Below are 25,085 nucleotides of genomic sequence, written 5' to 3' on the forward strand. Positions count from 1 at the left end.
GGCCCCTGCTTATCATCTCTGATCTGGCACTATTGTTAGGAGCGTATTATCTTAATGTGGGTTAATGGTGGGATAGAATGCTATCACTGGAATGCCAGAATGAAGTAAGCAGTTGGTTGTCCCTTCCCAGTGACAACCTGTAATGTTCGAGTCATTTAATATATATTTTCGTTTTTCTTTATATTTGTGCTTTTGCCTGCCACCTGTCTTTTGGAAGTTTCTTAACTCCCTCATTCAACAAACAAGCTGCACTGTACCATGCTAACAACTATGCATTTTCAATAACTTTCCTACCACCTTATCCTTTTCTGTTTCTTTGTTAATAGTTGCCTCATCCAGCTTGTCATCACTGAAGGCTCAGTGTAATGTAGACCGACTGTTTGCGTGAGTGTTTGTATTAGATCTGACTAGGGCTCCTTCTTCCCTCCACTTTACTTTACATGGTGGGCCTTAGTGATCTGGACCAGTGTGGTCCTGAACCTCTCCAGAGCCCATGCAGCCAGTGCTGACGTCACGTGTCCTGCTCCGACAACAGCTGACGCGAGACCAGTTTGTGGAGCAGAAGGAGCAAGACAAAAGGGAGGAGAGAAAGAGTAGGACCAGGGACATATTTCACCTTCTGCATCCCAGCAGCCCCCACACCCCTGACATCAATGTCACAGGCCCCACTAACCTACCTGTGGTGACCTCTGTGCCCATGGAAGTCCTTAAGGTAAGCTACCTTCAGATATATAAGACAGCTTGGATACACTTTGCAATCCTCCAGGTGACAGCTTGACTGGGACTGACAAAACTTCTGGTTTTCTATTTGAGGGTAGTTTCGTTGCGACAGTCCACCTTGGAATTACACAGAAATATTTAGTTTGAAATGTTTAAGATCCCTAATTTAATAATGTTTAAAAGAGATGGTTGTTGAACGTATTTCATTCAAATTAAATGTGATTATGGACTTTATCAGGGAAAAATTCAGTAATTGTGTGTGTCAATTTCTGAAAGACAATTACAAGTCTTTCAGAGTGGACTGTGTTAAATCCATAGTAGGGATTATCTCCTGACAGAATTCCTCTGTTACCAGACATTTGGCATTTAACATGTATAATCCTATTTGCTCCACTACATTGACGCATTTTCATGGCTTTGATTCTGGTATGTCTATGTGGACCCCATAAACAAATGGAAATTGTAACAATACTCATAATCAGTAAGGGATGTAACAAATCTCACAGCAAGAGGTAAGGAAGGATATTTATTAGCTTTATGCATGCTTATACTATAACGGATTCAGTTAATCAAACTGTTGAGATAATATGCTATACAACAATTCTAACTGAAAACAAAGCATTGTTGTTTATCACATTTTAATTCCATGGAAAGGCAGTTCTGTATTATTTACTTGTTTTACTACAAAAGGGTTTTGTTCTGTGTTTGTAATGTATGTTACAATGTGGCCTGACAGAGTAGTGACATGAATTCTAGCATAAAAGATTGGGATGGGCCCATTATTTGAAATCCAGCAATTGCCAGCAAAAAACATTAAATTCACTTATCATACATACTTATTCCGTCAAGCTGACTAAGTGATTCCTAGAATTCCCATCTCTGCTATATGCATTATCAGTGCTAGTGTATGTGTATGTGCCTGCATTATTAGGTTTTCATGTTGAATCATCCCCTTATAGTGAACCCTTTGCCACTTCAGGAATGCATTCCATATATTTATGCACATTTCTCAATACGGTTTCCTGCATGTAAAGCTATTTGAATGTTAATAACATAAAACAAAATTGCAATTTGGAGGTTATTTTCCCTAGTGGAATGAAACAGTTAAAAACCAAGTTCACCTTCTGAGTGTAACTTTCCCTTTCAACAAATTGTGCCAGGAAAACAATCTCAACACAGCCTACTTAAAGGATTATACAAATGGACACTTGCTTTTCTTTTGCTTTTGCATCCAATGCCCCATCTACAGTTAGAAAGCACAGAATACATTGTAGTTTCCCACAAATACTTCAGGGTTTTTTTTTTTTGTCTCTAGGCATAACAGGTTCGTGTGATTATATTAGCAACTTATGTCTTTGGACCTTGGACATCCCAGAGAAAGCTTCATTTACCAGTATGAAGTGTACTTAGAAATTCTCTCATTAGAAATATTTTTGTTTGGGGGTACTTACATAGGAGTTTCTTGATAGTTTCAAGTTACCCAGTGAAATCCCAACATCTTGGGCAAACACTTTGTGGCAGTTTGAACTTGACCTGTCTGTGACTAGATTAGCAGAGTCCCTCCAAAGCTGTTCAGCCAAAATGAGCTTGGAGGTACCAGGCAGAGCTGCTGGGGCATGAAAGTGAAAACATTAAGCTCAGATGGGTTTGTCTAAAGACTGGGGGGGACCCTTAATTAGCCAGGTTCCCTCTGACCCTGCAAGAAACTAGTAAAGAACCAGACCAGGGATCAAGACAAAGGCAGGCAGTTTTTACCACACACTCAATGCTAAGTCAGTGAAGAATGCACATAATTAGGCCCAATACTTTTATTCTTGAGCTTGTTCAAGGAAGGTGGGGGGACCTGGTAGCTCTACAATTTAAATAATTATTGCAGGATCATATTTTGAGTGACTTCAAAGTCATTACAAAGCAGCTATAGTTCATTTTGGCATTGTAGAGTAGTACATTCAGTTCCATTATGACATGACATGACTCCTGCTCGGAGACATTTTCCAAGAAAGGCCTGTCAACCTGAGATACCATTATCTTTCATATTGAATCACCAACTGTAGTAATTTGTCTATTTCAAGTTGTGTTTGTGTCCTAAAAGCACACATTTACATATTGTACGCTAACCTAATCACTCATGTACATAGGACATACTGGAAAGGATTATGTCGGTCGGTGGCCAGAGAGATGCACAGCAAATAAAAAGTGTTGACTTTGTTCATTAGAACGAGCTCAGATCATTTAACCATTCAGAGCGGTGTGGTCAGTTGAATGCAGCACATGGGTTACAAACGTCCTTATATACAATGAAAAGACCAGTACAAATACAGCTTCCACAGAATGTATCCTTAGGGACGGCATCTGGTCAGCAATTTGTATACTTGAAAGACTACACCTGACAATATCGTAACTCAACAAAGACTTTTCCTGCATAGTTTCCCTCACTGACTCCTGTTAGTCTGAACAAGTGAAGCCTTTATATATTTGTTGACTGGAAGGAGCTTTACAACATGACCTCTTGACCTCAGAAGGAGAGAACCGTCTCTCATACAAAAACTCTGCGTATCAATACTGGACAAGCTCAAACATTTTGAATGCTTGAACCCAAATGAGTTGTTTGTTGTGAAAATGTACTTCTGTTTTTCTTTCTACTAGATATTTTAAACTTACACAGATATATGACCTATAGTGGCCTGCTTAGAGTGCTTCAGTGGGACAGACTGCGGATAAGAGACCGTTATAATGATTATTGCAGCTCGGCATATATACTGTAAGGTGTTTTGGATAAGACACCGTTATATTGATTATTGCAGCTGGGCATATATACTGTAAGGTGTTTTGTCATATATACTGTAAGGTGTTTTGTGCCCTTTGAGCTTTGCAAAATGGATTGTGACATTTTAAATCTTTACCTGATTGGGCAGAACTAGAGAGCTGGATTTAAAGTGCAGCCTAGAGTAGATTTTACAGACTTTCAGAGTTTTTGGGCAAATTCTTCTCATCAGCTATTGTAAACACAGTATTTAGAAAGAAGTTGAATTAGGACTCGTTTATGAAAATAACTCATTTTTAATGCTGTAATTCTATCAGTGTAAAAGCAGGCAGGAAGATCTAAACCAAGGATGTATTGAACAGCCCATGTCAAACAGTTGACTTTTAAATACCATCAGATTTAGCTCCACGTGCAGACTTACTGTCTTTTTTCCACTCAATAGTTGGTGGTCTGGGTGACCTTTTGAAACACTCTGCTCCAGGCTCCACATTGGACTGCATAATGTTGCATCTTTGTGCTCTTCATTTTGGAAAGCCGTGCTCTAAGGATTCATACTTACTCAAAACCAGCAAAGAGAAAAAGGTCTTTGTTTGATTGTACTTAACAGTAAATAGACCAACATATTGTTAACTTCTGAGAATTCCTGTTTTATCTCATTAAAGTTTATGGTAAGGACGTTCTGTCAAAGTTAAACAGTATTCTTACGATTAGCTGCTGTACTGATTAACAATTAACAATGAAAACATACTGTATTTTTGGCACATAAGCACATGGACACATATCTGACAGTTGTATTCATTTGCAGCAAGTATTTTTAGTCTTTAGTGCTATGCATATCTGAATTAATGGCACTGATACATTCTGGATCCCTTGACCCCACAGCAAAATGTGTACAAACCACCCCAGATCACACTTGAGTAAATGACTTCCACTGTCACTTAGTACCAGACTGAGGGCAACATAACCAAGATAACCAAGCTCTGTGAATGTACGCAGCTGCACACATAAGCTGCATTGTTCATTTTTTAGGCAAGTGCATTTTCTTTATCCCCCATAAACTGGGCAAAGTTTTCCATTCTGGGTATAGGATGTTGCATTCTTGTCAAAGTGTCTTGCCAGAGGCCCAAGCAGACAGCACATATGCTTAAGACTGAAGAATACTCTTTGTCTGCAGTACAACCCAAGTACAAACCCCCCTCTTAAACACGTGTTTTGTGTCTTCATAGAAGCTCCTCTCCCTGCAATGACAGAGGATTATAACTAGGGACTCGGGCTGAGGGATCAAACCCCACTTACCTAGGGAAGAGGTATGCAGGGAAGAGGGAGTCAGGTGGCAGGGCGGTTAGGGATGCGGGCTTGTAATCAGAAGGTTGCCAGTTCGATTCCCGGCTGTGCCAGATGACGTTGTGTCCTTGGGCAAGGCACTTCACCCTACTTGCCTTGGGGAAATGTCCCTGTACTTACTGTAAGTCGCTCTGGATAAGAGCGTCTGCTAAATGACTAAATGTAAATGTATGCTGTGATGAAGCCCAGTTATTAATTGCCATTTTACCATTTACAAAGATCACTTTTTACAAAGTTCCATTTTGAGCATTATGTGTGTAAAAAAGTAAATGTTGTCATCAAATAATGCTTATCATACATGTATTGTTCTGATTGGACCTTAAGGGGGGAAAAACCTCAACCAGTTTGGTTGTCCATCACATGACACACAGCTTATATGTCTACAATGCTTTGCAGACTTCATGGAACCTGCATGGTTTGGGGTTAAGTCATCCTTCATGGGGTGAAGGGTCCAATTGTCACACAGATTCTCAATGAGAGTAGTTGATTGATGCAAATGTGAATGTCTCATTTAAGATCTCCAGACCACACTTCTTAAGTGTGTGTCAGCCTACGTTAGTATTAATTGGTTCTTGATGAAAATAGTTCTCAATCTTGGTTTCACTAACTGTTACTTGCAATAATGCATTCTAATGGTCAAAAAGTATAATATTAATTCAACTTTAATTAAATGTCAGAATGTTATAGGATTTGCTACAAATGAGCAACTCTGGTTTTGGTAGTGTGAGGATTACGTGGAAATGGGGTAGTAGAGGAATGGAAGAACAAATGAAATGGCATCATACTTGGTTAAGCTGAATGACTACTTGTCTAGCTCCTAAATAGCCATGGGGATCAAGGAACTACGTCTGTCTCTCACCCCCATAGAACCAGTGTATCCCCAGGCTTCAGTCTACAACGTACTGAAGGGCCATGTGCTCTCTGTGAGTAGGTGATAAACCTCTGTGAGTTACAAAGAAACTATGAAGCAGTCCTCCCTGGAGTTGCTGTAGGGAAAGGACGAATACTGCCCTTCTTCACGACTGCATCTTCACCCAAAGGTTCTGCTGAAGGAAAGGCCACAGAGTAGAGAACACAAAGGCCTGCTCTACTATGTGAGGACAAAGGGCTCTTTCTCGTTGGTTATCTGAAGGTTCTGTAAGGCCGTTGGGCACTTCCCCTGCTTGCATTTCACCTCTATCTGGAAACATGCTCCTTGTCACGGTTTCAACAAAGCACAACAAAAGGATTCCACTGTATCTGTTAATGTCTGTGTTTATACAAGAAACAAACAAGTTATTGCGTTTGAGCATATCTAAGTATTAGGACTGCAACTCTTTTAGACACTGCAACACTCATGCTTCTGGAAACAAATTGGCTTTGTATTGTTTTTGTTTGTTGTTTCCGTTGCTAAGAAGTCTGTGAATTTGTGTCGGTTGTAAAGGTTGTATTTAGGATGAAAGTTCACACTTTGTACCAATTTTATCATATTTATTGCATCTGTTGCTATAGACTATGAATGTATCAATATGGTCAAGGTTGTATTTAGGATGAGAGAATTTTTATTTCTCTCAAACATTACAGAAAGATTCAGCACACTTTGTTCTAATTTGATCACGTCTCCAAAAAATATACTATACGATAAATATACTTCAAGTGCTTGAGGATGGATGTAGATAAAAACTGTAGAAAGGGTACAGCACCTTTTTAGGATCATGTGCATGGGATTGTTTAGAAATGGTAAATAGAAAAGTGATAGTGATAACAGCATGAGGCATGTGCAGACAGTGTGTGAGTGGGAAAGACAAAGAATGAGGGGGAAAGGGAAAGAGGGAGAGAGAGAGAGAGAGAGAGAGAGAGAGAGAGAGAGAGAGAGAGAGAGAGAGAGAGAGAGAGAGAGAGAGAGAGAGAGAGAGAGAGAGAGAGAGAGAGAGGGAGAAAGAGGGAGAAAGAGGGAGGTTCCAGCTCTTAGCAGTACACGTGTAATCAGTAAATGCCTTCTCTTATAAGTCTACAGTTAATCACTGCTCTGGAGTACAAGCCCATATAGCCATATTTGCATCAATAGGAATTAAAGCAAAGTTCGCATTCAAATTCAATATTGAAAAAAAGTTGAAAGGCATTCAAATTGAGAAGTGATTTGGCATTGGAAACTAATGAAGCTAAACACAAACAAATAAGCATAAACCAGAATGTACAGTATGTCATATTCATTTCTGGTAGAAAGAGAGCTATGATATTTTTCTGAAGCTGGATCGGTTGTGATTAATTATGTAGACCAATGTTTTAGTTTTGCAGAGACGTCTGTTGTTTGTTTCACATACGTAGCTATTTGAACCAGTTTCATGACTCACTCTTGGAGTAAATCCATAACGGGCAGAACATAAAACCCTGTCTAAATGCGCGACTGAGCAAGAATTTACCCAACTAGTTACATTCACAGGTCACAATTGAAAACAAGTTATACATTGTAGGGGGATGGTCAGTTAGTTCTAAACCCCATGTACATTTTTGGAACCGTCCTGCAATTCAAGTCTGTTTGTAAGTGAACAATGGTGTCAATTGTATTCTTGTATTCAGAACAAATAATGTTTCATACTAGATGAGCGAAACTAAAGATGAAACGTTAATTAGCCGTGAGCAAATTTCAGTTTGGAGACTAGTAACCCTTAAGTAAAAAGAGTTCTTTGTGAGATGGAGATGGTGACGTCAAATGAACTCTATAAAGACATAAATTCATCGTTCGACAGGAACAACATAACAGGGAGGATGAATCTTTCTGTTCTCCTCCTTTTTCTGTATTTGCATAGCTAATGAAGGTTCAGTCTTTCATAAGTTGAACTGGCTGAGGCTCCTTTCTCACTTGCACATTCTATCCCGGCAATTACATTGTTGACTGACCAGACAGTGAAAATCTGCTACAGGAAACTAATTATCGAATTAATAATATCTTACATTTAACGAAATGTTGGAGATGCTTGAATATAGCCATTATCAGGTAAGAAAGTTTATTTTTATATTTTGTCCTGAATGTTTTGGTTTGAATCTCAATTGGTATTGTTTAGATCCAATTACTTAAAAACGTTACAATATTTAAATATTATTTATAAACAGTCAATACAGAATCATTATCAGTGCCTCAAATTTGATATCTCTATTTTATGTTGTATTCCTATGTTCGAAGAGACAACATTATTAGTAAAAATTGACTTCTCTCACAACATTTACTAACAAACAACGGATCTCAATTTTACATTGACAAATGCACATTTTTGGGTTCTTTTTGTATGTAGGTGCAGACACACCTGGAGAACCCAACTAAATACCACATCCAGCAAACTCAGAGGCAACAGGTGAGGCAATACCTATCCCCCAGCCTGGGGGGTAAAGCTGGCAGCCAGGCCAGCAGCTTCCAGTGCCCCAGCCAACCCCCGGACCACGGGATGCCCCCCGGCCCAGGCAGCAGTGCCCCCAACAGCCCCATGGCCTTGCTGACCCTCAGTTCCAACTGTGAGAAAGAGGTAGAGCAGCTCATCAATTTTAAACAACAGTTGACCAAAACTGTTTCAAGACCTGTGATCCTTAAGATAAATACATTTTCATATTTTAAACAGATGGATGATGTAATTGACGACATCATTAGCTTGGAATCAACTTACAATGAGGATATTCTTGGACTTATGGACCCTGGACTCCAGATTTCAAATACGGTATATACATTTAGTAAACACCACAAATTGCAAACCAAAGCCATATATTTTACTGTTGATTTCAGTGTATTTTTTATATAGAACAGAGCTTTGATTTACCAAGTGTGTGTCTGCATTCTTCAGTTACCTGTTTCTGGCAGCCTCTTGGACATGTATGGAAACCCAACGCTTCCACCTCCTGGTCTTGCCATCAGCAATTCCTGCCCCTCCAGCCTACCCAATATCAAAAGGGAATTCTCAGGTAATTAATTTCCTGTAGACAATCGTTGCACAGCACTACCAGCAAAATAACTTGTGATAACTCACGGACTGAACTTTTCTTCATCATTTTCAACCTCCTTAAAAAGATTAAAGAGGACTATAACGTGGTTGATGAGGGTATTTCTATTCAATTGGATAATGCTTCCATTATCCAATTGTGTGCAATAATGCAATGCATAACATACTTATAAATGAATGATTTGCCAATTAGTTACTTCAGCTCCGGGCATGATGCACATACTGGACAAGCCTGGATCCTGTGGCCAGTTTGAAAACTATCAAAGGCCAGACGGCTTTCCAGTAGGTATGTTATCAATATGTTATCTGTGACGTGATTTAACAGAAAATATTTTTTTTATTTATTTAGATAACGCAGATATATATATCTGCGTTATCTTGGCTGTGAGGATTAATAGTGATGAATATGATGAATGATGAAAGTGAAGTATTTTGTGTACATTGAAAATTGCACACAATATGGATCTATAGTATGTAATGTACATAACAAGGGGACATTTTTATGTGTCCTACAGTACAGTCAGGCCCATAAAGAATGTTTTGTAGTAAATTGAAATAAAGGAATTTTAATATATATTAAATAATAATATATAATATATAATATATACGAAAAATATACATAAAACATGTACAAATACAAAATATACGTTAAAAACGGAGACGTCCAAGGTTAGATGATAACAACTGGTGATATATTATATCACCAGTTATGAGGCTCAGGTAGGGACATGTTTTCTTGTTATTCAAGTTTCTTTTGCATTTCAGAATCTGAGGTACGTGCCCTTGCTAAAGAGAGACAAAAGAAGGACAACCACAATCTAAGTGAGTTTATGTGAGAAGGAAGGGGTGTGACTTGAACTTGTTTTATTTACAATGTTAATCACATTTACTCTTTTCTTCAGTTGAACGAAGGCGGAGGTTCAATATCAATGATCGCATAAAAGAACTGGGTACTCTGATTCCAAAGTCTAATGACCCGTAAGTTTGCTTTTTATTAATTGTTTTCTCCTACTATTCTTTGTAAAAGTACTTAAAATGTGAAAATTGTGTTAACGCCAGGAGGTATGAAGCCTTTCTGCTTTAACGATCAGCTGCTCAGTTGCTTAGTGATTCTGACTGGAGACTTTGTCCCCTCTGCTCCCTAGGGACATGCGCTGGAATAAGGGGACCATTCTGAAGGCCTCTGTGGACTATATCAGGAAGTTACAGCGGGAGCAGCAACGGACAAAGGAGCTAGAATGCAGACAGAGGAGACTGGAGCATTCTAACAGACATTTGATGCTACGCATACAGGTAGGTCACAACAGTGAGAGCCAGTGAGATTAGCATGTAGGACTCTTGAGGGAAAATGAAGCACACATTCAAATCATCCAATTCCCTTCACATAGCATTGTCTCCATTAGTAAGTGGTTTTGTCTCTATAATGAATTCCCACAGGAGTTGGAGATGCAGGCGAGGGCTCATGGTCTTGTTGTGGTGGCATCCTCCTCCCTCTGCTCCTCAGAGCTGATGGCACGAGCCATCAAACAGGAGCCCGTCCTGGGTGACTGTCCCTCAGACCTCTACCAGCAGCCCTCAGGGCCTGACATGTCTCCTCCCACCACACTGGACCTCAACAATGGCACAATCAGCTTCAACGAGAGCCCTACTGACGTCGGAGACCTGGGGCCCTACGGCAAGGCCACCAAAATGAAGGACCTTATGAGGGACAACTGCCAGTCTCCCCTTAGCCCCAGCGACCCCCTTCTGTCCTCAGTGTCCCCAGATGGCTCCAACAGTAACAGCCGGCGCAGCAGCAGCTCCAGCATGGACGAGAATGAGCATGGTTGTTAGCACTGACCACATCCTCAGACCATGCTGATATTTTGTACCGTAGCATTCCCATTACTGGGGCTTCTGGGCCTGCTCCCAACCAGCACCAGAGGCTGTCTGTAACACTAAAAGGATGAAGACAGACATTCCTCTGTTTGCTTGCAACAAACCAATTAATTCTAAAAGCATTAAAAAGAATGGGACATGTTTTTTAACAGCTCTGTATTTCGTTAAGGCAGAATCATGTTCCCAGTTTTGCCCTTTTCTGTTGTTGTACATTGTAATGCTATGATGTGATATAATTGAAGATAAGCTCTGTATGTTAGCAGTGACAGTTTGATTTCCATATTTTCCCATCTGAATGTTTCTTTCATATTCTTACAGTCATCTGACTTTTGCTGCAGGACGCTCTACCCGAGCTACAAACCTGTCAACCTGCTCTAGGGCCAATATACAGGCATGTTCATCTTCATGTTTAGATTATTGTTGTAAACACTCCATAACATTTTTGCCATGAATCTTCAACATCAAGTGTTGATTTTATCTACAGTACATCTAAATTATTTTACATTTCACACTCCATACAAATCTCAATGTTGGACTGTTATGGTCAGCCAGAAATCTGCATTTCTGTAAGTGCCTGCAAAGCACACCTTCAAAATTGAGTTATCCAATATCCTCATGTGCTAAGGCCTTTGTACTAAACCTATGTATTGGTCATATGTGAGTACATTTTTATAATTACTGAGCAATGTAATATGTTTTGGTTTGCAACTTTATTCACTTAATCAACCAGACATGGACACCTGCAGTATTGCTCCCCTACAACCTGTGTTCCAAATAAGACTATTATGCCTACTATGCCCTGCTTGTGTCTCCAGGCACTGGAGATACACGTTCATTTCTGGATCTACATAATATTAATAGGGGATGATCTGCAGTCCCATTTGATAAACTGATCCCACATAGAGTAAAATGCAGGAGAAGGCACATATGTATATTCAGGATATAATAGGAATGATGATTATTTTATTTGAGATTAAATGATCATAGGATATCTGAATCCAAAAAGTGCCTTTGTTTTCAGTCATTGAAATGTAAACTGTAAATTAAAGTGTATTCTAAATGTTGAACTTGGTACTGAAAATTATTTTCAATATGAGAACTCAAATTGTATTTTTAGAACTAAATATGATTTTATTAAAAACCTTTTGTAACATCATCAAGAAATACTCAATCCTGCTCAAAATCAGGGTTTGCAATGTTGTTGTTATTCGCTCATGGTAATGTTTCCAACTTAGAATATTAAACCTAAATACAAAGTCATACACATGACAAAAATGAAATGCAATAAAAAAAATGTAGATGCCTAAAATGAAGAAAATAATAATTGTATCTTAATCAAAGACAAACATCTTACATAATGAAATATAGCTCAGTGAGTAAATGAAGATTTTCTACTGTACCATCTACTGTACCACATCAATGATATGTTCCCTGTTGGGTATGTGTGGAGGTTTTGTACTCAGCTCATCACACCACCTCACATATGCTTTATACAGGGTTTCATCAGAGGTGTCATTGAAAATCTCTGTAAAAGATACGATAACAAAGAGTACAGTAGTTAGGTATAATTAGATTAGGATCTCCGCTCACATAAAAAAAAAATTGTTTCAATTTTGTTTGTAGTGTTAAAACATCTGAGATCTTGTTAGGTTCCCCCTACCTGCATTTCCCAGGCCAGTGGGCAGGGGCATCCTGACAAACCCACCAGAGTGCTTGAGCCTCTCACACAGGGACTGTTTGACCATGGCCAAGGTGCAGTCCTGGTGCCACACAGGAAGCTCCAGACCAACCATGCAGCTTATAATTCGTATCTTCTCCTTCTCTGTCAGGAACCCTCTCTCCCGGGCCACATACACCATGTAGGACATGTCAATGTTCACTGCCTCGCCATGCAGCAGAGAAGGAAGTACTTTCTGTAACGAAAGGAACCATTGTACATTCCACACATGGTTGACTTGTCTAATCATGTGTCGTATCACCGACAAGCAAGCTTCTAAACATGAACTAAAATAATAAAATAAAACTGTAATAAATTCCTTGGGTTGGGTTTGGCTGACTCGCACATACATTACCAAACTGCATTTTTGTGGAAAGGATCATGAAGTTTGTGTATACATAACCTCCAAAAAGCTGTGTTGATTATTCTAAAAGGAATTGACAAATATTTGGATGTTGTTGCCATTAAGTTAGACAGGTCAGAAGGCACCATTTCAAGCGCGGGGCTGATAAGGTGACCAAAGTCCACCAGTCTGTCCAAGTCATCCTCCCACAGGTTTGGGGCCAGCTCCTCCAGCATGGTCTCGATGGCCAGACGGGTACATACTGAGGCTGCATCTGAGTCCCCCCCCTGGAGCCCCTGTGTCTGGAACTTGGAATCCAGCAGGAAGCTTCCATGGATCTCCAGCAGCTCAAACAGTCCTCTGTGTTTCATTAAGGCCATCTACAGAGAATAATGATGTTAGATCTAGTTCATGTGGAGATTAGCTACAACAATTTAATTTGGTTGAAATGGCTTTGTGAAAAGAAAAAGGTGCATAAAGATGCAACCTTATATCTTTTAAATCCTGCATGTCTATCTTTTCGCAACAAACGTACACTGAGCATTAGTATCAGGGCAGAACAGTGCAGTCAATTCTGCATACTGTAGCGTTTCCCCTACTATTATATTAGAGGGTGCCCCGCCCCCCCAACGGCACCCCCCGCCCCCCCTTTTATATATATATATAGCGCCAGATCACAAAATAAGTCATTTAAGGTTACCTTTCCTATAAAACAGGTCTATAGCTTGCTCTTTTATTAAACAAACTAAATGGCCTTATGTTATTTATGTTATTTACACGCCCCCCCCCCCCAAAGGTGTAAACCTAGGGGAAACACTGTACTGTACCTTCAATATCTCTGCCAGGCCATTAGAGATGTGTCGTCGAGGCACAGTCTGAAGGAAGGAGGAGTCTAGAAAAGCTGCAACTGGAGGAATGTAGGAACCCAGCTTGTTCTTACAGTCGGCAAAATTCACCCCGTTCTTTGCCCCCACACTAGCATCGACGTAGGACAGCAGGGTGGTTGGAACTCGGATGTATGGGGTGCGTCTTCTATAGAGAGAGGCTGCAAGTCCTACAATGTCCAGGCAAACCCCTCCTCCAATTGCAATGATGGGCTCTGTGCGTCTGTCCAATGAGAACTTGTGGACCTCTTCCAGGATTTTCATTGCCAGCTCCATGGACTTGTTTTCCTCAGTGGTGGGCAAGGGCAGGATCCTGTACACAGCGTTAAAGGCTTGCAAGTAGTCAATGAGCTGGCGTCCGTACAGGTTGTAGACGATCTCATCTATGACCACAAAGCGCCGGAGGGGCGTGGTGCTGCTCCGCATGGTCTCCAGCTGCTGGGGGTCTCGGATGTGTCCCAGGAGGAGGGTGTCATTGCTAGGGTCCAGCAGGCCCTGGGACTGGATCACCTTGTAGGTAAAGACGATGGGACTGACCACGGTCCAGGATGTTCCCCGTTCTGTGGTGCTTTCAGAGCTGTAAAACAGGACTGATCATTCTTAGAAGGTTGAAAGAATAACCTATTTTTAGACACTAAGAAAACACAGTTTGTGAGAGTTTTACTAGTGAAAGAATATGACAATGTGGACATTTACCAGTAGATAGTTATGAACAGAAAGAAGCCCATTGGCATATTCCAAACTACTGTATGTACTATATGGACCTAGACCAGTCACATGGCATGTCTATCCTAAATAAAACAAAGGATGTAATGCCATGCATTTATTAAATACATACATGTGTATATTATTCTGCTTGATTAAACAGTAGAATAGCTCAGCTCAGTAGCACCACAAGACTATCAACAATCATGCAGATATACTGTATTACGTTGCTCGAGGAGTACGTTTTACTCACATTTTAGCAGCCGATACACATCCCTTTAAATTCTGGCTGAAATTCTTCCCCACTTTGCATTTCCAGGTGCCTTTGACTTGGATTAAGTTGTACTCTGTCTTCTTTACTTTGTTGGATTGAACGGGTTCCAAGTGAGTCTTGATAGTAAACGACATGTTGGTATTATGCAGTAATTCGATTAAGTGTTCTGTATTGAAAGGCAGTTGTAGAGGTTCATCATGTATCCTGAGTGTACTTTAGGCTATATATACTGTACACTCAGGATACATGATGATCTTACACAAGGGCGGAGCGGCTCGTTCTTTTGGGTTTACTTATGAAAGACAAGCCTGTCAAGTCATTACATGATGCCAAAATTCTTACACAATTTGTTATGCAAGAACAGTTGATACCTATTTTTGTACATGCTTTGTACTGCTGCATTAATGTGTAGTACAGTTAAATGTATATAAATGTTTCAGAAATTTACGATTTAAAGAAGAGGGCTCATTTTGGCACAATAGCTCGCCTACAGTGTTTCAGGTCAGATAGCCACGTCACATCAGTGATCAATATGTTGATCAATATGTGCGAGCTCTCTCAACATCCCAGGTCGAGGATTAATAGTTTAGGGATTAATTAGGTAAGTCTACTAAGACATTTTTATTATTATGTGAGAAGCCTTCCCTTAAATAAATGACACATTCAACGAAGTTTTAAGGTGTTGTTTCGTATGTTTCCCACGCGAGGGCTCTAAAAGAATCCTGTTGTAGCCTACAAGATAGAAAAGGCTCAGGTTACGAAAGAAACGATTGACAGTGACAGTCAATTCGTACTGCCACGTGTTTAAACTTTTCAGACTTTGTTCTTTCTTGCAGTGTTGCGTGAAGTCCTCACAAATTATAAAATATTTTTTTACACAATCCTTCACAAGTAGGCCTACGCTACTGTAGTCGGCTTGCACAGTCTCTGCATTGCAAATCTCGACTTCTTAGTTGGACCTTCAAGTTTCAGCGAAGATCACCATGCAGGCTGGCAAAGGTTTGAATGCACATTAAACAACGCTCAAATGTATTTTTCCATAATTGTGCCTTACCTATCAAACTGAATATTTTAATTCGACAAAACAAAATTGTAAAATGCATCGGAAACTTTCTAAAACGAGTCTACAATAGGTTGGGCACCAGCGTCGACCATAGACTACGGTGTATTTTTGAGATTTATAATTGTTAAATGAAATGTATCATTTTGATAAAGACTGTGGGTGTCTTAACTGAAGTAGTATTGTTATATGACCATATCTTCGGTTTTGTTTCACACAGTTTCTGATACCCCTATGGAATTCCTTGTGGATTTCCTGACCAAAGCCAAGGAGATAGCGGATGTCAGTACCAACATTACAAATGAGTTGAGGTGCAATTTACAGAAGGCCCTTGACATTGCAGCAGGGTTGGATGACTATTTGGAGAAGATGAGCAGCCAGGAAAGTCAACCTCTGGCTGAGCTCTACAAGTAGGCTAAACATATTGGTTTTATATTATTTTACGTCATCTTGTCTACTGTAAGTAAGGGTATACCGGTAGTCAATTTAATAACAAATATAAAACCTAAACATTTAGCTAAATAATTGCAGTTCTCATGTTGAAGTACCGTATTTCTTCGATTAAACGCCGCCCTCGATGCGTGAGTTCTAAATATTTCCGACGGTCCCCACCATAGATATTTAGGGTAGATGTCTCGTCCGCGTTGCCGGACAACGGAGTTGAACGTCGGCACATGGCAGCCATCTTGCTACAGTCAACTCGCTCACCCATGACATTGTGTTGGTGCTACATATACTTTTTAAATGACCATAACTTGCTCAATTTTCAACCGATTTTTAAACGGTTTGGTTTGTTATCAACGTCAGAGGTGTCGTTATGCCACTGCATACTTATGAATAATTATGTTATAAAAAAAAAAATAGAATATAAGTATGCAGTGGGCCTCTCTCTTACTAATTAAACGCCGCGCTCGAATAAACGCCGCACCAAAAATGATCATTCGAAGAAATACGGTAGTATATTCACAATAATACATCTTCACTTGGGACATTTAATTTTTTATTTGTAGGAAAACAGTGGACCATGACTGGGACAAAGTCTACAAGGAAGGCAAAACTCGCTTCCGTCTACCAAAAGAATGCATCACTGGACATGTTGAAGGTGTGACATTATTAATGAGTTCTGCAGTGCACATGTCATTAAAGGAATAACAATTACAGTTTCCAAATCACTGTCTTGTTTTCTCAAGTGCAGGCCAGGTTCTGAAAATGCTTGTTCACACAAGTAAATCTAGGAGGATTCTAGAGATAGGCATGTTCACAGGCTACGGGGCGCTTTCCATGGCTGAGGGACTACCTGAGGATGGCTCCCTAGTTGCCTGTGAACTGGAGCCATACCTTAAAGAATTTGCCCAACCCATATTTGACAAGTCTCCACATGGCAAGAAGATAACTGTCAAGATTGGTTCCGCTATGGATACCTTGAAGGTGACCAAAGTTGCTTATTATTAAATGATCTGTGTTTTTAATAAACAAAGTAAGTGACATATGTAGTATGTCTCTGTTTCCCTGTCCAACAGTGTTCTTTCTCTTGAAGGAATTGGCATCAAAAGGAGAACAATTTGATATGATCTTCATTGATGCAGACAAGAACAACTACATCCATTACTACAACTATATACTGGACAATAACCTGCTTCGTGTCAGTGGTATTCTCTGTGTGGACAACTCCCTGTTTAAGGCCAAGGTGTACCTGAAAGACACCACTGATGAAAATGGAATTGCCCTCCGCGACTTTAACGAGTTTGTTCGGAGTGATCCTCGTGTGGAACAGGTCCGTGTCAAATCACAGCCTGGTCATTAGAATTTCTTCATGTTTGTGTTGGTGAAGTTTGAGTTGTTTTACAGGTTATTGTTCCTCTGAGAGACGGCATCAGTATCATTCGCAGAGTGCCCATGCTATTAGCATGTCCCGGCTCACAAGTAATTATCAGTGGCTTCATTCAGTAACTATGATCATAACCCCCTTCCAGCTTTGTGTATTTTTGTATCAATTCATGAACTCAGCAGATGCTTATGTGTGTTTCTCAGAGCAGGGTTACAGATGACGAGGTGTTCCGGGGAGTCAAGGGGAGGCTGATACTGGAGCGGATGCATCTGGATGGCAAGGTGGCCTATGTGACTGGAGCAGGTCAGGGGATAGGCCGAGCGTTCGCACATGCCCTGGGAGAGGCGGGGGCCAAGGTAGCTGTTGTGGACATGGACCAAGGGAAGGCTGCGAGTGTGGTGGAGGAGCTCACTCTGAAAGGTTGGTGCAAAGCAAATCAGTAACTAGTTAGCTCTATGGTGATGTAACATACTTCATTACATGAATTCATCTTTTCCAACCATTGATGGAGCTTGAAGTTTTACATGGCTGTACTAAATATTTTGGCCAGCAGATGGCAATGTACTCACAGAGAAAGAATCTTAATTTGGAAACTTCAGTGAGACTGACAGACAACTTACTCACCATGCTTTGAGATCTTTTATGATGACCATTTCAAGCTCATGTATTTTTTTATTTATTTTTTATAAAGGGATCAACTGCATTTTGATTGTTGCCGACATCAGCAAATCAGCGGATGTCCAGAGGATGATTGACAGCATTGTCTCCAAATGGGGAGAGATACATATTGCATGCAACAATGCTGGGATCAACATGAACTCTGCCAGTGAAGACACCAGTTTGGAGGAGTGGGACCAAACCTTTAATGTCAACTTGAGGGGCACATTCATGTGCTGTCAGGTAGGTCACCCTCTACACTAAAGCATCCATGCTTCTATATGACCCACAACCATCAGATTCACTGATCTTGTGGTAGAAAGACTGGTTGGTGTGGGCTCACATGAGCTCATCTTTTGCTCAGGAGGCAGGTATTATATCAAATCAGTATATATCTATAAAATATTTCAGCATTTGATTTATTATTTAATTTACTCTATAATTGTATTGTCTGGTTCTGACTGGGATAGCCCTTTCTCTCTGGACTGTTTAAGTCTCTTTAGTGGGATCTGACCACTGTGCTGAGGTTTTCTAATTTGTCCATTCCCCCTGAATCCTTGCCTCAGGCTGCAGGCCGTGTGATGCTGAAGCAAGGCTATGGAAAGATCATTAACACAGCCTCTATGGCCAGCCTCATAGGTGAGTGATGACTCTGTTCCATATGTTCCCTTTGGATCTTAGCCACACATAGAGCGAAGATGTCTTTAATCTCTCTGGCATGGAGAGTTAAGAAGAGAATAATAGTGGAGCTGAGTGTGTTGCACACTTCACAACACTGAGTAGCTCACATCATCACTGTGCTTCATTATGCATCTTGTTAACTGGCAACAGACCCTAAAGACCTCTTTGGACTTGCATGATGTCATTGTCTTCTGGTGAACTTTGGATAACCACGGAGGAGAAAGTTCCAATAGGATTTCAGAATCTCTGTTTTACTACACTGTACCCTCTCACATGCAAACACATAGTGTTGTCATTGCTGCTTGCCAGGCCTGTTTGCATCATAATAAACATCCTATCTCTGTGGATCTGAGGGGAGGATGTGGAAGACAACCTGAGGTCCAACATGTAAAAGAGGGTTCCTGCTTGCTGGCAACAACCCTGTCTGTGCCAAGGGCCTTGTACAAGCAGCGGAAGATGCTTTTAGATGTAATTGAACACACTGTAAACCCAAAGTGAATCAACCCCAGTTTAATTCCTCCTCCAACAGGTTCCTCCTGAGGAACAGCAGCACTTCATCAGCAGTATAGTCAAATCACCAATAAACCACTGTGCCATATGGGCCCTAGTCCCGACTGCAGGGGCAATCTGTAAAACAGGAGCATGCTGGTAAATAGTGGCCAGCATAAAAAAGTGATCAATTACTCACATTACACGCAGTCCTGCAGGAATTTACTTTATTGGTCTGGACATCTGTTATAATATTGTCATAATGTATAATCAGATGGGACCTGTTCTGGCCAAGTAGAGTATCAAAAAGCAGCCGGGAATGTCCAATTAAGATGCGTGGTGACAGCTTTTTGTCCATCTGCTGAATAAAATGTGGGGGGTATTTTTTTCATCTTTTGCCTAATTTTTCAAGCAGATTCAGAGTCTCAGTTATAGACAGTAAGGGCAGCAATAAATGTTTGTTTTATTTCCTGAAATACGCAGTTTGCTACAGTCATACACTATTTTTCCGTTTTTGGAAATGTAGGTGGATGACAGTGAGAATAAATGGCCTCTTCATTCTAACACCTGCATTTCACAACTGAATGTTAATGCACACAGGAAGAGAACACTCAATTTCTCAGTTCTTTAGCCAGAGTAATCATTTGAACTCTGTGTCCCTAGGAATTTCTAATGTAAAGACATACCTGATAAAAGAGCATGGTTTTTCTCCACTTCAAGTGTGCAATAAGTAGCAGAGTGAATGTTAGAAAGGGCCTCTCCCTCATCCTCCCCTCTCTCTCCCAGGATTACTACTCTTAGATATGGAGAAAACATCAATGCAGGTTGATTTGAAGGATGAAGGCGTTTTCTGAACAGTATTTTGGGAACTCTATCATCAGGTCTTCAGTGAGGATTATAATAGTTTGAGCTGCTTTTATACAGTGGCTGTGTTTCCTGTCCTGATAAGTCGGATTTCACCTTGAATCTGTATGTAAGCCCAAGGCTCTGCTCCTCCTCAGCAGGTCTCTAGGGACCTACCCCACCATGTTCTGCCTTACACTACGCATTATCTTATATTACCCTAACCACAGATTAACCACAGTAGTGCTACGTTCTGCCTCACCTTACCATGCCCTGTAACATGCTCCACTCTCCTGTCCCGCCACCATGTTATCACAACAGCATCCCCCTTCCTCTTCATCTGCACTTTTCCCTTTCAAAGAGACGAGAGGTGTGGGAGGAGAGGGAGGGGGGTGGGAGGAGAGGGAGGGAGGGGGGTGGGAGGAGAGGGAGGGGGGTGGTCAGTGGGGCCTGTCTCCCTAGAACTGGCCCCTGCCTCTCTGCTGCTGGCTCTTATTTATCATCCCAGTCCCCACCAAAGCCATTTGGCAGTGAGATCACCGGGTGACGGGGTTAACTACTAAAGTTGTATGTAACTTGGAGCATTCCTTGTGATGATTAATCAACCAGCTAAAAAATGAGCCCCTTTCCCAGCATCCCATGCAGCGTGCAACATCTGTGATGGTCAAGGCAAACAAATGGCACACTGCCTTTGTTGCTGAAGTCAGTGCATAACTGGACATTAGAAGCAATTAATTTTACATGGCTTTATCCACAGGGTCCCCACAGTTAATGGAGGTGTTTTCATGTAGAATCTAGCAGATAGCGGGGAGCTTGTAAAAGAGCAATCATGAGAATAAAATTGTGTACTGTAAGTTATACACTGAGATACAGTAGGCCCACCATGTTTTCTTAAAATATACTATACTAGTTTAATAACTGTTTAGGATTAAAAGTGTTTGAATGTTTAGACATTAACACAGGTAAAGATCCACTCTGGTGTCAAGCTGAATGTTGACATAAGGCAATTTGCATTGAAAAAACGTGTTACTGTATATGATGATTTTTAACTAAATGTATGAATTTTTGCTTTTCCTTGTGTTGATGACAGTGCTAGGTGCCATTTCAATTAACCATTTAATTCCTTTCCCATCTGTCTCCTCCTCCTCAGTGCCCCATCCACAGAAGCAGCTTTCTTATAACACCTCAAAAGCAGGAGTGGTCAAACTGACACAGACGCTTGGTACAGAATGGGTTGACAGAGGAGTCAGGGTCAACTGCATTTCTCCGTAAGTATTACCTTTTAACATGCACCATCTACCAGATTTGTCGGTCCTGTATTCTCTGGTATTGCTACTGTATTGTATTAATCCGCCAAAAGAAGTTGGGATGAGGAACAAACTTCATTTGTTTGCCTGTACATGAAGAGCCCCATTTAAGAATGAGGTGCCAATTTAAGACCTCAAACAATGCATCAGTGCTTAATTAGATGAAGTCTTGGGGGATGAATCAACCAAACACTTGCTCTAATTGTTCTATTCAATTAGGGAATCAAATTAGCATCCTCGTTTGAAGTGTCGCCACGACAATGGCGCCTTGTTTGTGTCTATTTGTCTGTGAAGCTGAGCAGCTGGAAGAAAAGAGGAGAACAGAGGAAGGCAGTGCGTGTGTGTTAAGTGGAGCATCCCTTAGCCCCAGCCATCCCTTAGCAAATCCGTCCGGTCTGTGGGGTGAGCCGGGCCTCGTCACAGCTTTGGAACAAAGCACCCGTTCTCTTACACGCCATGCTCAGATTTATTTATCGCCAGCTTGTTTGCTAATTTTAATTTGCAAAGAAGCAATTCTTTTCCCCGCGCTAACAGGGTGTCTCAATGGGCTGCTGATTTCTTTGAAGTGACAGTCAGTAAATATGCATAAAAAAGGGACACAATTAGTTCTTGCTAGGTTGACTGCAGCCTGATTTCATTGGCAACTTTAGCCGCAGCGGTGATAAGCTGCATTATCTAGAAAATTGGCTGAGGGAAAACAGCACCTCTGATTGCCAGGAAAGGTTCCAGATAACAGGCTGCTGAAGAGAAATATAATTGAGGTGGAATATGTTAACCAAGGTGTCACAGGCTCCTCGGAAGTGCTAATTTAGCCAAATGTTGGAATTTTGTATCGAGCTACAGGAACATGTTGGCTTCATGCAAAAGATGCATCAGCGTTGCTTCTTTTATTTGCTGTCACGTCAGTTGCGCATCAAGTCTAAAGTCATTTCACATTTAATGCAGACATGTTGATATTTGTGTTCATATGCTGAGTCTATAAAGCATTTCAATATGTGAGTAGGACGGCAGTGGTAATGTCTGACTAATGCCGACAGGCAGCTATTAGACTGGAATGTTACCAAGACTTAAAACAACCTGCCATGAAGGAAAAAAGTAACAGAATCAGCACTGCACCTGTTTTCTCTTAAATGCCCCTCAAGCACTCCATTTCAAACAAGTTTCAGCATATGTCAGACAGGAATCAGAGCAGGGGAGTTAGTGAGTTGCGTTTCCTGAGACGTGTCAATTAATAAACGCCAGCGGTCTCACTGTAAATATCATCAGAGATTGCATGGTCTGCCCTTTTTCCAAAGGATAATTGGGTTTATTTTTGTCACCAAAGTGCTGGCTCTGATACGACATTGTCACTCTTGGTTCTGATGTCTCTGATGCCTCTTGTTGTTTTCTCTCTCTCCCTCTCTCCATTCAGGGGTATTGTTGACACCCCTCTCATCCACTCAGAGAGTCTGAGGCCTCTTGTGCAGCGCTGGCTGTCAGATATCCCTGCTGGAAGACTGGCTCAAGTGACAGACCTGCAAGCTGCAGTGGTCTACTTGGCATCTGATGCCTCAGACTACATGACAGGGCATAACTTAGTCATAGAGGGTGGGCAAAGTCTGTGGTAAAAGGAGGGGGTGAGAAACTTTCTTTGTTCCTCTCCAGGAGTCACTCTTTGGAAAAGGAACCAGCCCTCCCAAAATTGGTCTCCATTGGATGAATCAAGGGAAGATCGGGTCGTGATTACCACCTCACTGTGAAGAAAATAACTATATTAATAAAGAAAAGAAGCATGTTTATGTTCAAATGTAAGTCTAGGGCAAATTATGATGTTGGGACTTTGCCACAATCTACAGAAGACAAAATGCTCAATTTAAAACTAGATTAAATAATAGTTGTTGTTGTTGTTGTCTTGCCAATATTAGCAAACTTCACCGAAATAGACTTAAATGTAACCTAGACTGAAAGTTATGTTTCCGGATGTAATAAATGTTCTTCAGAAGTGATGGAGTGAACTTTTTATTTTTTTCCGGTTGTTTTCAGAGCATTTAGGCTTCCATAACCTTTTTACACTGTTCACTGTGCTGTCTTTTGATGTTTTTATAGAGAGATAATTATGCTGCATTAATCTGTAAGTGACCCTCATAAACAAGCATTAAAGCTATTGGCCCTTTCAGATGGGTCCATTTCATAAGTGCTCAGTACACTTGAGAATGGATCACAGTTCAAGATTTTGATGCATGGAATACACAATATTTTACACTGTCAATGACTGAATGTTTGGTTTTATAATTAATGGGATAATTACATGAAAAAAATGATAGTGGATGAGCAAAAAGGAACCCCCATGGTCTTATTTAATTAAATGTTAATGGAAATACCGTTCATAACACTAAACTTGCTTCAGTTCCGTTTTATATAAACACAAGCTTGTAGGTAATCTACCTACAAATCGCAAGCAGCATTACAGAAGTGATTGAACCCAATCTACAATACACTAAACAAATGCATTTATTATTAGTATGGTCTCTGAAATTAAATATCACAGACATAATTTCTACAAAGATCTTCCTTAATGATGTATCTTATATCTCTTGTGAAATGTATTGTGATTGCATCATTCTTTCAGTTCAATTGACTGGTTTATGTAAGTATACAGATTTTGTCTTTGAAACTGAGAAAATAAGTTTACATTTATGTGCAGTGTATTGAGAAATTTCTCATACTGACCATGGGACAAGACAAAATAAATCAAACATGTTAGAAAATGTTTGGTATTTGTTTTTTTTCTCACATCTTTGTGAACTTATTGTGTGAGTGTGGGTATGGCACTGCTGCTCTTCTGAGTTTGTCTCTCGTGGTTTTTTCTGATTGGTTCTCTAAGTGTTGCTCATGAGCGCCATCTTAATTGCTCCCTGTACTGTTTACGTGCTGAAAAACAATACTTAGAGGAGAGGTTAGCTGAGGGCTTGGCCTTAGTCCCTACAATTACAGCAAAAGAGTGGCCAATTAACACCATCTACACAATGAGACAGTGCTGGTGTTTGTTTGAGCAACTTCTCACTATTAGTGACCATACTCAGATTTACATAATTGGTCCCAGTCATTAGCAGGGATGGTGAGTGAGAGGATCCTATTAAGATATGGAGAGATCTGATGGTCCACACCCTTCAGTTAAACTTTCTGTTTAAGACAGATGAAACCAGCCTTGTGGACACCATAGGTCAGTTTGTTTTCTGGATGGCATAATATCACTATGATTTACAATTTGGATAATACACTCAAATCCTACTTTCAACAAAAAACAATAAACTAGCTCAAACACTAGGCTCTCACAGGCATTCCATTCTATGGCCACAAAGGGGCAGTCTATTGACAGTCAGCCCAATTTACTGTAGTATCTAGGCTGTGCCACTGTTCAGGAAACTGTTAGAAACAAGGGTTATCAAACACAATATTAGCACATTTCTGAGGGGCATAACAACTAATTCAGATTTTTGCGTAATAGGAAAAACTTTGAGAAATGGACACCTTTCCAATTTTAGAATGCAAACACCTTGGCACTGGACATTATCTGGATCAATTCATGTTGAAATTAAAATAAATACGAGTGTAGTTTCAATTATAATACAGTTTGATTTAAA

At 40.5% G+C, this 25,085-nt stretch overlaps 3 protein-coding genes across 12 annotated transcripts; 2 read left to right on the plus strand and 1 right to left on the minus strand.

Moving 5' to 3' along the window:
• Window positions 1-493: 493 nt before the first annotated feature.
• On the plus strand, window positions 494-10,666 carry mitfa (melanocyte inducing transcription factor a). Of its 8 annotated transcripts, none has more exons than XM_067243788.1 (9): window positions 494-712; window positions 8,101-8,328; window positions 8,422-8,517; window positions 8,641-8,758; window positions 8,990-9,082; window positions 9,562-9,618; window positions 9,699-9,774; window positions 9,942-10,089; window positions 10,234-10,666. In XM_067243788.1, exons 1-9 carry the CDS (start codon window positions 494-496, stop codon window positions 10,627-10,629), a joined length of 1,431 nt encoding a protein of 476 aa, XP_067099889.1. In that variant the 3' UTR covers window positions 10,630-10,666. The 8 variants fall into 8 exon arrangements, with proteins under 8 accessions (XP_067099889.1, XP_067100055.1, XP_067100131.1 ...); XM_067243954.1 differs by lacking the exon at window positions 494-712 and adding an exon at window positions 7,773-7,805 and having other exon boundaries at window positions 8,395-8,517; window positions 8,999-9,082; XM_067244030.1 differs by lacking the exon at window positions 494-712 and adding an exon at window positions 7,773-7,805.
• A 1,023-nt stretch (window positions 10,667-11,689) lies between these two features.
• eevs (2-epi-5-epi-valiolone synthase) lies at window positions 11,690-15,108 on the minus strand. Its single transcript, XM_067240396.1, has 5 exons — window positions 14,577-15,108; window positions 13,562-14,195; window positions 12,881-13,114; window positions 12,335-12,587; window positions 11,690-12,199 (listed from the first exon to the last, which is right to left on the minus strand). The coding sequence occupies exons 1-5, from the start codon at window positions 14,729-14,731 to the stop codon at window positions 12,078-12,080; spliced, it is 1,398 nt and encodes a 465-aa protein (XP_067096497.1). The 5' UTR covers window positions 14,732-15,108; the 3' UTR covers window positions 11,690-12,077.
• Window positions 15,109-15,443: 335 nt separating this feature from the next.
• zgc:113054 (uncharacterized protein LOC541322 homolog) lies at window positions 15,444-23,605 on the plus strand. Of its 3 annotated transcripts, none has more exons than XM_067240949.1 (11): window positions 15,444-15,596; window positions 15,878-16,067; window positions 16,668-16,759; window positions 16,853-17,085; window positions 17,195-17,431; window positions 17,506-17,580; window positions 17,668-17,905; window positions 18,177-18,385; window positions 18,709-18,781; window positions 21,306-21,423; window positions 22,874-23,605. In XM_067240949.1, the coding sequence occupies exons 1-11, from the start codon at window positions 15,581-15,583 to the stop codon at window positions 23,067-23,069; spliced, it is 1,677 nt and encodes a 558-aa protein (XP_067097050.1). In that variant the 5' UTR covers window positions 15,444-15,580; the 3' UTR covers window positions 23,070-23,605. The 3 variants fall into 3 exon arrangements, with proteins under 3 accessions (XP_067097050.1, XP_067097051.1, XP_067097052.1); XM_067240950.1 differs by having other exon boundaries at window positions 17,689-17,905; XM_067240951.1 differs by lacking the exon at window positions 17,506-17,580 and having other exon boundaries at window positions 17,689-17,905.
• The last annotated feature ends 1,480 nt before the right edge of the window (window positions 23,606-25,085 follow it).

The sequence above is a fragment of the Osmerus mordax genome, chromosome 1, assembly GCF_038355195.1.
Source record: "Osmerus mordax isolate fOsmMor3 chromosome 1, fOsmMor3.pri, whole genome shotgun sequence".
In the NCBI taxonomy this organism is placed as follows: Eukaryota; Metazoa; Chordata; class Actinopteri; order Osmeriformes; family Osmeridae; genus Osmerus; species Osmerus mordax.